The sequence below is a fragment of the Otolemur garnettii genome, unplaced genomic scaffold, assembly GCF_000181295.1.
Source record: "Otolemur garnettii isolate 467f Iridium unplaced genomic scaffold, OtoGar3 scaffold00056, whole genome shotgun sequence".
NCBI lineage: Eukaryota > Metazoa > Chordata > Mammalia > Primates > Galagidae > Otolemur > Otolemur garnettii.
The window spans coordinates 7,692,625-7,705,943 of NW_003852451.1; the positions used below are offsets into that span (position 1 = coordinate 7,692,625).

The 13,319-nt window shown below is 40.1% G+C and overlaps 1 protein-coding gene across 1 annotated transcript in view; it reads left to right on the forward strand.

The window, feature by feature from the left end:
* The window catches only part of SOD2 (superoxide dismutase 2), a 14,884-nt gene extending 2,399 nt beyond the window's left edge, over positions 1–12,485 (forward strand). Inside the window, exons 3-6 of the mRNA XM_003792399.3 lie at positions 3,938–4,054; positions 6,612–6,791; positions 8,844–9,008; positions 12,301–12,485. Of these exons, the coding sequence (XP_003792447.1) occupies positions 3,938–4,054; positions 6,612–6,791; positions 8,844–8,989 (443 nt within the window). The 3' untranslated portion in view covers positions 8,990–9,008; positions 12,301–12,485. The remainder of the gene's footprint in view (positions 1–3,937; positions 4,055–6,611; positions 6,792–8,843; positions 9,009–12,300) is intronic.
* The last annotated feature ends 834 nt before the right edge of the window (positions 12,486–13,319 follow it).

A 13,319-nucleotide genomic window follows, 5' to 3' on the forward strand; every position in this document is an offset into this window, starting at 1 on the left:
AGGCGCCGAGCCTTGAGTAACTTTTAGACAGTGACATCTTGTTGACTGGGGGCATCTAGTGGGAAAATACAGTATTTCAGCCTGGTTGTGTTTGAGGTAAATGACTAAACTCAAAGTGGAGGAAGTTACCACATTCTGGAAGATTATTTGCAACATGAGGAACTCTGAATGAACCTTGAATCCGGGAAAAGGCCCTGTGATTTACGAAATAACAAATGTGTGAAGGATGTGGTAATGGGGAAAAGATGGGGAATAGCCCAGTTGTGTAAGGTGGGAATAGCCCAGCTGTGTAAGGTGGGAATAGCCCAGTTGTGTAAGGTGGGAACAGCCCAGCTGTGTAAGGTGGGAACAGCCCAGCTGTGTAAGGCGGGGAACAGCCCAGCTGTGTAAGGCCGGGAACAGCCCAGTTGTATAAGGTGGGGAATAGCCCAGTTGTGAAAGTACTTCTGCAGGGCAGCATCTGACATCTGGGACCTTTCTCTGTCTTAAAAACAGTTTACTTTAGGTTTTCTTTTTGTGGAATCAAGGCTTGTTTAATGAAAGCTGTTTGTAACAGAGGAATCTTGAATGCTGGAAAAGGCCCTGTGATTTAGAAAATAAGAAATGTGTGAAGGGTATGGTAATGGGGAGAGGCTAGGGCACAGCCCAGCTGTGAAAGTACATCCTAAAAGGCACCATCTGACATCTGGGACCCTGTCTTATTTCAGAAACAGCTTAATTCTAGTCCTTTTCTTGTGGAATCAAAGCTTGCTTAATGAAAGCCATTGAAAAAAGTTTTATATTATACTATATTGCCTATAAGTTAATGAATATTTGTATAGCTTTAAAAAAACCCTATATATATTTATTGTATTTTTTAAAAACCTATATATATTTATTTATTTTTATTTTTTTGGAGACAGAGCCTAAAGCTTTCACCCTTGGTAGAGTGCTGTGGAATCATAGCTCACAGCAACCTCCAACTCCTGGGCTTAAGCAATTCTCTTGCCTCAGCCTCCCAAGTAGCTGGGACCATAGGTGTCCGCCACAACGCCCAACTATGTTTTGGTTGTAGTTGTCATTGCTGTTTGGCAGACCCGGGCTGGATTCGAACCCACCAGCTCTGCTGTATATGGCTGGCACATTAGCTGCTTGAGCTATAGGCGCCGAGCCTATATTTTTAAAATTATTAAAAAGTTACATTTTTATTTTTGAAAAGTTGGAGAAAAAAGAATATAAGTAAAAAAAAATAACATTATAATCTTATCACATGTGACATAAATACTTTTCAATGAAAAGAATTTCAGTTTTATTGAATTTGAGGAAAAAAACTGAACTGAAACCAAAGAAAATATTAAACTTTTTCTTAAAAGAGTTTTTTTACTTGCTTAACAGATATTTTAGTACTTGAAAGAGTTCTTAAGTCAGGTATTAAGCCCTCAAAATTTCTTTTGAAATTTTAAAATGATGAAGCAGGCTTTTAAGGTGTTGAGATTATTAAATTACTTCTGAATAAGCATGTGTATTTCCCATTGGAAAAATTTATTTACTATTGATAAAAAAACAGTATTAAAAACCTACATTTATTTTTAGGGTCACAGGAAGAGAAATTAATAAGGGAAACACTGACCTATAAGAAAATTATTTTGTAAACATAGCAGAGGAAAAAAGAGCTGGTATCTAAAAATAGAGAACACTAGGAGATTAGCTGTGTATTCAGGCATCATTTGTTTCTCTCCTCCTTTCTGAATTGCTAAACAACTGGAGGTCAGGCCCTGATTCAGAAAGCAACATTTTTTACATATGCTCTTTTTGTTTTGAGATAGTCTTCCTTTGTTGCCACATCACAGCTGACAGCAACCTCAAACTCTTGGGCTTAAATGATCTTTTTGCTTCAGCCTTCTGAGTTGCTGGGACTACGGGCACCTGTCATGACGCCCAACTATTTTTAGAGATGGGGTCTCACTCTTGCTCAGGCTGGTCTCAAACTCCTGAGCTCAAGCAATCTACCTGCCTTGACTTCCCAGAGTGCTACAATTATAGGCATGAGCCACCGTGCCCGGCCCCGGCCCCTTGTAAGCCCCTCTTAATGGATTTTTTTTTCTTTTTTTGAGACAGAGTCTCACTATGTCGCCTTTGGTAGAGTGCCATGGCATCACAACTCACAGCAACCTCCAGCTCTTGGGCTTAAGCAAGAGCTGCCTCAGCCTCCCAGGTAGCTGGGACTACAGGTGCCTGCCACAAAGCCCGGCTACTTTTTGTTGTTGTGTTTATTCTTGCTTGGCAGGCCTGGGCCATTTTCAAACCCGCCAGCCCCGGTGTATGTGGCTGGCCACTGAGCTATGGGTGCTGAGCTATCTTACTTATGTTCTTAGTGTACACTTTCAAGAACAGCAGTCAAGAGAACTTTTCTGAAAACGAAAGGTCCTTGAATGCAGAGTTCTCAGTGGTCCTGGTTCTATCATGTTGTCTCTCCTGGTGTCTTGTGAATAATAGGCACTCAGTATTTGCTAGACAAAGGAATTTCCACTGTTTTCTAGTAGTTCTGTTAGTTTTTAGCTTCTGGAAGGCATAGAGAAGAATATTTCATTTTGCCTACTGGTTTAGTAAGGCAGAGAATTGGTTTCTATTTACTTTCCCCAGTGTTTCCAGAATACATATATTCAGACAATTGAAATGTGACATTCTTTTCTTTCTTTAAAACTATGGATACCAGTGAATTGATTTTTTTTCTTAGAAACTACTTTCAATATATTCATTAGCAAGTATTTACTGATGCCTGCTGCATATGAGAAATACATTAGGCACTGGGGACACAGCCATGCAGGTAAGCCCTTGTTCCGACAGGCTAGTGGGGAGGCAGATGGACAGACACATGTAGTATATAGGAGTTGCAGGGCCTGTGGAGAAAGGTATGATAGAGTGAGGAGTCTGGGAGAGGTGGCAGGAATTGCTAGTTATGTAGCTAGTTACATAGTGGCTGGAGAAGGCTTCACTAATGAGGCTGACCTTCAGTGGAGGCTTGAATGAGAAGGGAGTAAATGAAGCACGAGCCTCTTGAGAGCCGTCCTGCAGAGGCAGTTCCAGCAGAGGTAGCCAAGTCGGTCAGCTCTGAGATGAGCAAGCCATGCGAGTGCGGGAAGGCCAGTTTGGGTGAGTGAGGGCTCCACAGGTAGAGACTCAAGGGGTCTGCGCCCAGTGAGAAGGCAAGCCTTTGGAGGGGGTGCACCCCTTACCAGTGAGGGGATGGTGGCAGCCATGCAGGTGGGAGGTGCTGGTGCCCTGTGTGGACAGGTGGCAGCAGAGTTAGGAGAGGAGAGTGGATTCTGGGTGTGTTTTAAAAGTAGAGCTGATGCACGTGCTGGTTGGCCTGGCTGCTGGGTGAGGGCAGAGGAGTCAACAATTGCTTGATGTCAGGTTACCAAGGATGTCCCAAGGAGCAAAGCTGCATTTACTGAGGTGGGGAAGGCAGTAGCAAGAGTGAGACTGGGGTTGCAAATCAGGAGTTCGCTTTGAGTATGGCGAGTTTGTTGTTCATGTGACTTTGAAATACTTCCCCATGAATGGTTATCTGTGTGGAACGTAAGAGTTGAAAGTTTTCCCTATAGCCTTTTCTTTAGTTTTTCTCTTTGGTGTTTTATTTCCTGAAATCTTTCCCATCCAAGAGAATCCTGAGGTGCTTGGAGGTTGGAAGTAAATTTTCTAACTTTGCCTCCCCTTTGGACCCCTCATCGGTGGTTCCACGTGTCATTAATTGAACTGAAAGTCCTCTGAGACAGAGAATTTGGGGAGGGTCCTTTTTTTGGTAGAGTCTGAAATTGCTGCATTTTAGGACCAACAAGGATGTTAAAGATGAACCACTGCCATTATCTGATGTCTTACAAAGAAAAAAAACAGCATATGGACTGGTTGAAAAGGTAAGAATTTTTTAAAATGTGTTTGTATTTTAACTTTTCAGGAGATCTTACCGCTCAGATAGCTCTTCAGCCTGCAATAAAGTTCAACGGTGGAGGTCATATCAATCATGCCATTTTTTGGACAAACCTGAGCCCTAATGGTGGTGGAGAACCCCAAGGTTTGTATGTATTGATGTGCCCTTCTCTGCATTTCGTGTATTATAGGAATGACTGTTCATTTTCTTAAGGCTTCAGTTTTCCCTGAGGTATGACAGTGGCGTATGTTTCACAGCAAGGAGACAACACAGTTATAACTTTCAAAGAGACATTAGTAGGAATGGAGAATGCATTCAGAGGTTATGTTGTCAGATTTTATATACACAGTCACATGTGTTATCAAATGCAGCTCCACCTTTGGTTTCATTGGGGAAAACCAAGTATTTTCCCTAATACTTCCTATTAGGGAAAAACTGAAAAACTTAGTTTAAGGTGAATTTTCCACTTAACTAGCTCAAGGGTGTAGGTTACATACTTACCCATAGTCACCTACTTTCTTTGAGTAATAATAGGGCTATTTTGAGAATTAGATAAGGTGGTTTTGGGAGGGTTTTTTTGAGACAGGACCTTACTCTGTCACCTAACCTGGAGTGCTGTGGCACCATTATAGTTTACTGCAACTTAAGATTCCTGGGCTTAAGCAATGCTCCCCCTTCAGTCTCTCCAGTAGCTGGGAGTATGGACCTGTGCCACCCATGCCTGGCTAATTTTTCTGTTTTTTATACAGATGGGGGTCTTGCTATGTTGCCCAGGCTGGTCTTGAACTCCTGGACTCTAGTGATACTCCTTCTCCCTTGGCCTCCCAAAATGCTAGGATACAGGAATAAGCCATTGTGCCCAGCTGAGAATTAAATAATAAGTTATTAGTGCCTTTTGCTATTATTTTATTACTCTTCCTTATTGATAAATGGTCAGTTGTCCCAGAAAATTAGGTTTTCTAGTTTTTTGAAAAATTGCAGGAAATGAGGGGATCACAGAACCAGACAGTCTTTTTTTTTTTTTGCAGTTTTTGGCAGAGGCTGGGTTTGAACCCACCACCTCCTGCATATGGGTACGGTGCCCTGCTCCTTTGAGCCACAGGCGCCACCCAACCAGACAGTCTTGTTCCCCATCTTTGTTTCGTTGACTTCCCTTGTAGCTTGTGGAGGCTCAGATGACCCAGGGAGGGTGTGGAGCTTGTAAGCATAGCCCTTCCTTGCTTCTGGGCTCCTGACATTGACCCTAAGTTTCTGTGGTTTTATTGTTTTTAATCATTGTTATTAAAGGCAGCCTATCTTTTATACTTGAAATATGTGATTTCTTTTTGAGGTAAGATAAATGAGGGAGTAAGTATGGAAACTGGGTAATTTATTTTTTCTGAGTTAGATCTTCAGACCATGACTCAATACTTTTAAGGTTTTGTCAGTTACCAGAATATTAGATACATCCATGTTCAACCAATGGCTTTGGTACTCTGCCAACATTTTTTTTTTTTTTTGAGACAGAGTCTCACTTTGTCACCTTGGTAGAGTCCTGTGCTGTCTAGCTCACAACAACCTCAATCTCTTGGGCCTAAGCCATCCTCCTGCCTCAGCCTCCCAAGTAGCTGGGACTACAGGCACCCACCATGATGCCCAGGTATTTTTATAGAGGGAATGTCTCTTGCTCAGTCTGATCTCCAACTCCTGAGCTCAAGTGATCCACCCGCTTCGTCCTCCCAGAGTGCTAGTGTGTGTGTGAGCAACATCACCCAGCTCTCTCTGCCATTTTTGGTCATCTGTACCACTTTGTTCCATCACTTGTGCTTATAAAAGATGATTACTTTTAAACCGGCAGAATAAGAGAAGTGAGGTTTTTTTTTTGAGATAGAGTTTCATTTTGTTGCCCTTGGTAGAGTGTCATGGTGTCATAGCTCACAGCAACCTCAAACTCTTGGGCTAAAGTGATTCTCCTGCCTCAGCCTCCCAAAGTTGCTGGGACTATAGGCGTCTGCTACAAATGCCTGGCTATTTTTTAGGGGTGAGGTCTTGCTCTGGCTCAGGCTGGTCTCGAACCTGTGAGCTCAGGCAATCCACCCGCCTTGGTCTCCCAGAGTGCTAGGATTACAGGCATGAGCCACTGCTCCTGGTAAGAGAAGTGAAATCTTGGACCCACTTAATTTAGTTGATATGCTTAACCTAGAATTATATTCTATATTGCTACAGAATGAAAGGGCTTTAGCTCTGGAAGTGCATCATTAGTTCAGTAATAAAGAGAAAAATCGCCCTTTTTAAAGCAATTTAATCAAAATGGGAAAATCTAGGCTGCCTTGGAAACGAGCCAAGTAACAGTTGTAACTTTACTTTGAAATGGGGGCATAGAACAGGGTGAGAAGAATCCAGAATAAGTTTTCTGTTCAGGGAAAAGAAAGAATGCTAATAGAAAGTAGTATTTCTTTCCTGATGAAAAACGCACAGTGAGTAAAGAATCCCTCTAACAGCCTTCAACATGGGAACTAAAATTGTAAAACCTTAAAGATGTTAGGATAGGAGTAACAATTGTTGTGTAAGTTTACTGGGTTTTATTATTTCTGTGCAATGTTGTCCAGTTATTTCTTAGGCTATATGAAGATAGTATTTTAATTATATATATATGTAACATTTTATTATAATTGATACCTGTTCATTTGTGGGCGGTTTTTGGATTTTTATTTTTAAACAGGGGAGTTGCTGGCAGCCATCAAACGTGACTTTGGTTCCTTTGACAAGTTTAAGGAGAAGTTGACTGCTGTATCTGTTGGTGTCCAAGGCTCAGGCTGGGGTTGGCTTGGTTTCAATAAGGAACAAGGACGCTTACAGATTGCCGCTTGTTCTAATCAGGATCCATTGCAAGGAACAACAGGTTAGATTTAAAACACATTCTATTTGGGAATGATGGTTTGTTGTAAAGCATTCAAGTAGAAAGAAGGAAAACTTGCAGTGTTTAAACTTATGATGAACGTGTAATAATTTTTTCTTTTTTTATTGTTGGGGAATCATTGATGGTAGAAAGAACCAGGTTACACTGATTGCATTTGTTAGGTTAAGTCCCTCTTACAATTGTGTCCCATCCCCAAGAGGTGTGTCACACACTGAGACCCTCACCCCTCCTCCTTCCCCCCATTTCCCCACCCCCACCCTCTACCATGTATTAGCATCAATTGTTCTCCTATCATAACTTCTCCATTCCTGTGATGCTTTACTAAGAAGTATGTGTCCCACCTCCATCCAGGTTAATACAAAAGATGTAAAGTCACCACCTTTTTTAGTGGCTGAATAGTATTCCAGGGTGTACATATACTACAGCTTGTTAATCCATTCCTGGATTGGTGGGCATTTAGGTTGTTTCTACAATTTGGCGATTGTAAATTGAACATTTAATAATTTGAGCAAACCTTAACAGATAATATCCAGAGTTTTGTGTAAGTTAAAATGCTTAAAGTCCTTAATATTTTATAAAATAAGCACATTTTGGGGATACATTAATGTTAGTAGCAGCTTAAATAATTATATACACTAAGATAAAAAGCTAAAATTAATTAAGGGTGAGGAAAAGAAATAAAAACCAAGTCTGAGTTCAGAACTTATATTCTCGCCTACTCTGCTGAGCACTTGTAGTTGAACTAGGACTAAAATTCAGGTTTCCACACTTCTGCCTTTCTGGGGGTCTTTGGTATAGTAGATGAGAATATTTGGCTTGGAGGCTCCAGGCTGGGCTCACCAAATCCTTTCTTTATGTTGCGCCTAATTGAATTAGAAGACTTTTATCAAATGCCACCAAAAGGTATGGGAAATAGAGTCATGTGAGTCATCCCCAGTTAGCTGGGACTTTAACTTACAGTGGTACTTAACATCAGACAGCAGTCGTCCTTTGCCACTTTTTCTCTACTCTTCAGAATACTCTTGCTCACGTGGGTCACTTCTCTGGATCTACTCAGATTTTGCCAGATTCTAAATGGCTCTTGGGCAAGTGAGATGCCACAAGAATTTGTGAAGCTATAAACAATTTGTGAGCACTAAATGTCGTAGAGTCAGGTGAAGTTTTAAGTGAATGCTTATCGTTTTATAAATAGAACTAAGTTCTTGATGTACATAATTTAATTATTGCGTTTTCCTTGTTAACTTATTCTATTAGTATCTCATGACCGCTGTGTATTCCCTAAAAGTAAAATTAGCCTTAGGGAGCAGAGCAGGTTTCTCTAAACTCCCCGCCCCCCATTAGTGCTCAGGTGCTTTGAAAGAGGACCCTGGTGAAGCCTCCAGTGCTCCCACAGACGTAGCACGCCCTTGCTACTGCGGCTCCTGAGACTACTCTCTGTGAGGAAGACTGGGAGTTGACTCTTGGATGAATCTATTGGTATTTTAAGAATGGCTATTGAAATACCATAGTTCATTGATTTTCCCAAATCTATGTTAATTATTTTTAATATTTGTCATATTTTTTTCCTAAAGAGTGAAATTTAAGATCTTTGTATAGGAATATTTATTCTTTTTTTTTTTTCAACAGAGCCTCAAGCTGTCACCCTGGGTAGAGTGCTGTGTCATCACAGCTCACAGCAACCTCCAACTCCTGGGCTTAAGCGATTCTCTTGCTTCAACCTCCCAAGTAGCTAGGATTACAGGCGCCCACCACAACCCCTGACTATTTTTTGGTTGTAGTTGTCATTGTTTGGCAGGCCTGGGCTGGATTCAAACCCGTCAGCTCTGGTGTATGTGGCTGGCGCCTTAGCCTCTTGAGCTACAGGCACCAAGCCAGGAATATTTATTCTTATATAAATTTCCTATTTACATAAGAAACAAGATTGTTGTGAAGGGTAATTTTGTGTGCAAAAAAAATAATAAAAGTTTACATTGAGAAGATACAATGTTTCCGATTGAAATTTCTAATTTCTGCTTTTCCTCCTCTTTCTGCTAGGTCTTATCCCACTGCTGGGCATTGATGTCTGGGAGCATGCTTATTACCTGCAGTATAAAAATGTCAGACCTGACTACCTGAAAGCTATTTGGAATGTTATCAACTGGGAGAATGTGACTGAAAGATACATGGCTTGCAAAAAGTAAAACAGGATCATTATACTGAGTATGTGAAGATCTTGATGGCTATTTTTGTAATAGTATAGAGTAATGCAGTATGCTAATAAGCTGCTTTATTGTAGTATTTCTTGATGTTACTATTCACATATTTGATAGTGTAATGAATAATTTCTTAAAAATTTTATTCTGGAGCAACTAATTAAAAATAGTAAATGCTTTGGGTGATTGAATCTTTTGATTGAACATTTTCTTTCAGAGAGCTAAAGTAGGTAGGCAGTTATGATTGTTGTCACAAAACCACCAGAGATGCTCCCTTTCTATACTTTCAGGGACTATAGGAAGGCCTTCTACTTTCCTTTTCTTTTTTTTTTGAGACAGGGTCTCAGTTTGTCTCCAGGCTGGAGTGCTGAGTCATCATCATAGCTCACTGCAACTCCAAATTTCTGGGCTTAACCAATTTTCCTGCCTCAGCCTCCTGAGTAGCTGAGACTGTAGGCATGCACCACCATGCCTGGCTAATTGCTTTATTTTTTGTAAAGATGGGGTCTCACTGTGTTGCTCAGGCTGGTCTCAAACTCCTAACCTCAAGCAGTCCTCCTGCCTCGGCCTCCCAAAATGCTGGGTTTATAGGCGGCATAAGCTGTCACACCCAGCCCAGTAAAAGCTTTCTAATCCTGTTTTATTGCAGTTATAGAAAATGTAGCCTTTTATCCAAGTTGTTTGATGAGAAAATATTAAATATTTCCTAAGAAGAATATTCAGCTTTCTATAGAAAATTCCTTTTTTTTATTTTGGTAAGTAACCCTCTGTAGTAGTACTTTTGGTAGATAACACCCCATGGTCTTTAATTATTTCTGGTCACATGTTATAGAGGGTTAACACCATTTTGCCATTTAAATACATGTAATTTGATTGTTAATTGAGAACTGCTTTTTTATGAGAAGATAATTGTGCACCTAAATTTTCTCTGTAGGTAAAAATATAAAAATGTTGGTGTTTTGTCCTCAAACATAGCAAAAGTGTATTGTAGAATAGTGCTACCTAGTTGGTAAAATCAATGATAGAGTTGAGGCCCTGGATCACCCTGGCAGGGCACTTGTCCCCATCACCTCAAGAGGAGTGGGCCCAGGCCCCGATACTACCTTTCCATGTAGAAGGAAATTGAATTCTGGATAAGGTCAGTGGCATGACTCTCCGAGGAACGTTTACTTTCAAAACATGTTTTGTTTTTGTTTTTTTTTTTAATTTCAGATTAAGATGGGGCTACCTATGGTTAGGATACGTAGTTTGCTTTTAGAGGGTTAAAGTCCGAGGTGTAGGCGTGTCTTTCATTTGGGAAGTGTGCAATATTCCCGTGCAACGTACTCATGGGTGGGAATTTACCCATCCCCCCATTTGAGTTTTATTGAGTTTTCAAAGACATGTTTTTGATTTATTCTGTCCTTTTTCATGTGTTTTGTTTATTTTCTTTCAAAGAACATAGAGCTACTCTAGAAGCTTTAGATTGTTTTTCAGCAAAGAGAAAACTCTGTCAATGATACATTCACGCAGCATGTCCGATTGTATTCCTGTGTAGTTACTGCACAGAGGTGGACCCTGTTTGAATGTGGCAGGCATCCTTTCTGTATTTGCCTTAAAATTATGCATTTCCCATGTCCTTTTGTGTTCATAATATCTTAAATGACTATAAAAATTTTATCAGTTGGATGCTGCCTAATTTATCTTACAGTTCTATTAGTGAACATTTCATTTATTTTCAGGATTTATTACAAATAACGCTGTAGTGAGCAGCTCTTGGCCAACAGTTTTGCCTTCTGTTGGAATATTTCCTTTATAAAGGTTTCTTTTCCTTAAACCTATTTAGTACTGTTTTCCAAAGTTTACTTTCTTAGCTTTTATTTTTTCCCAACTTAATTTTTCTCATTAAAAAATTGGGGTAACTTAGCAGTTTCAATATTGAAGACTGAAGTTTTAAAAAACATTTTAAATATAAGGCACTTTTTTTTTTAGAATTCAATTAGAAAAGTGTTTGGGTGTTCGGCATCGTCAGCGATGTTGACATGAGACCACTGAAAACCGTGTGTGTGTGTTTGTGTGTATGTTTTGGCTTGTGGATGGAGAAAACTGGAGACTCTGATTGCCCTTCTTTATGTACCATAACAAAAGGACTTCTGTGGAGGGCGAGCAGCAGTCATGTGGTTCCTGTTTGTTTCTATCAACAATATGGTGACCTCTGGTTAAACAGACTGGACAAGTGAATGTTTTGAAAGATGGGCTTTAAAATGCAACTCATCTGGCTCGGTGCCTGTGGCTCAAGCAGCTAAGGCGCCAGCCACATACACCTAAGGTGGCGGGTTTGAATCCCCAGCCCGGGCCCGCCAAACAACAATGATGGCTGCAACCAAAAAATAGCCAGGCGCTGTGGCAGGCGCCTGTAGTCCCAGCTACTTGGGAGGCTGAGGCAGGAGACTCGCTTGAGCCCAGGAGTTGGAGGTTGCTCTGAGCTGTGAAGCCACGGCACTCTACCCAGGGGGATAGCTTGAGGCTCCGTCTCAAAAAAAAAAAAAAAAAATGCAACTCATCTGCTAGATCAGTTTGTACTGAACTAACAGAGATTTGCAGAGTCTACTGACTTATTGATTCCCACCAAGCTTTATGAGATTTAAAAAATATGCAATGCTGAAATTTCTATGGGGCTCTCCTTTGCTCTCTGTTGAGAGAATGGGGAAGCACACTGTCCTTCACTGAGCTTGTTTTTCCTCCCCACTGGATAGATGTTAAGAAGCTAAGAAAATTTACAACCTGAAGATTTTAATCATCTGGTGGAAATTGGGACTTTAAGATTGGTTAGCCCTGTTCTTTATAACAGGAAAGAAATGTAAAAAGTAAATTGTTGTTTCTTCCAAAAAGAGTGAGACTTGTTCCTCCAAGAAGGATTTTTGTGACTGAATCAGCAGCATCCACTCTAGTCATCATTGTGCTTGCAAAACCGTAGCACAGTTAGTGCTGCAGGAAAACAAGGAGGCCAAACAAAACTGTCTTTCAAATACTTTCTGTTGCTTGAACTGCAGTGTAATGATTAAACTTCGATGCTGAGAAATTACAACTTTATTGAACACCTCAAATTCGTGGTCGTAAAGTAAGATTTGAATTTCTATTGAGCACCTTTAAAAAGTCATAGCAAAACTACAAAATTAAGATTGATGTGTACTGCAAGTCATGCTTAAAACTCAGTATAAAAATAAATTGTATTTTCTGTTTTAATTTCAGGGGAACTACTATTGGGTAAAGCTGTTAGGAAAATGTTTTATAAATTTTTCACTTTTTCTTATTTGCAGTCATACCCTAATGATGCCAGCAAGCTAATATCCTGTTCTAAGATGTGCACCAAGCTAGTACACACTGAATATCCTATAAGGTCCTGGTTAGATTTCAATTAATTAGTCATTGAAGAAAGATTTATTTTCCTATTGTAAGCGTGAAGTTTATTGACTATTAATAAAAGATTCTGTCAACCATCAAAGAAGTCTGTATTATTATGCTTGCTTGTCAAAAACATTAATAATCCTGTAATGCTATTATCATTTGTACTGCTTTTCTGTGGGAAAAGAATAACAAATAAGTAGTTGAAATTTTACTCTTAAAACCCAGAAGGCATATGAATATTTTTCCATTCATATCCGTGGTAGCATTATCTCATAATATAGGAGCATAGTATTAGAAAAATACCACTAACACTTTACCACTTAACACTTTAGTTTCCTTATTCCAGTAAAATATACATATATAATTTACCATCTTCACCATAAAAACATTTGTATTTATTTCCCCCTCTTTGTCTCTTCTTTCCCCCTGCCTTGCCCCAGCTTCCGGGAACCCCCAGTCTACTTGCTGTTTTCCTGAGCTCCACGTTGTTAAGCTTCCGTGGCACTGAGAACACGCAGACTTGGCTTTCTGTACTGGGCTATTTCACTTGGCATAATGGCTTCCAGTTCCATTTATGTTTCTGCAATAAATATTAGAATATGAAACATATTTCATTCTTTTTTATGGTTGAATAACATTCCACATTTTTCCCCCATTCATCCGTGGATGGGAACTTAGGTTGATTCCACATCCTGGCTTTTGTGAGTAGTGCTGTAAGAAAGAGCAGAGTGCAGATACTTATTTTGACATATTGATTTCCTTTCTTTTGGATTATATACCTAGTAGTGGAATTGCTGGGATGTACGTATGGTGTTTCTATTTGCAGGTTTCTGAGGGATCTCCGTACTATTTTCCTTTGAGACAGAACCTCAAGCTGTCCCCTTGGGTAGAGTGCCATGGCATCACAGCTCACAGCAACCTCCAACTCCTG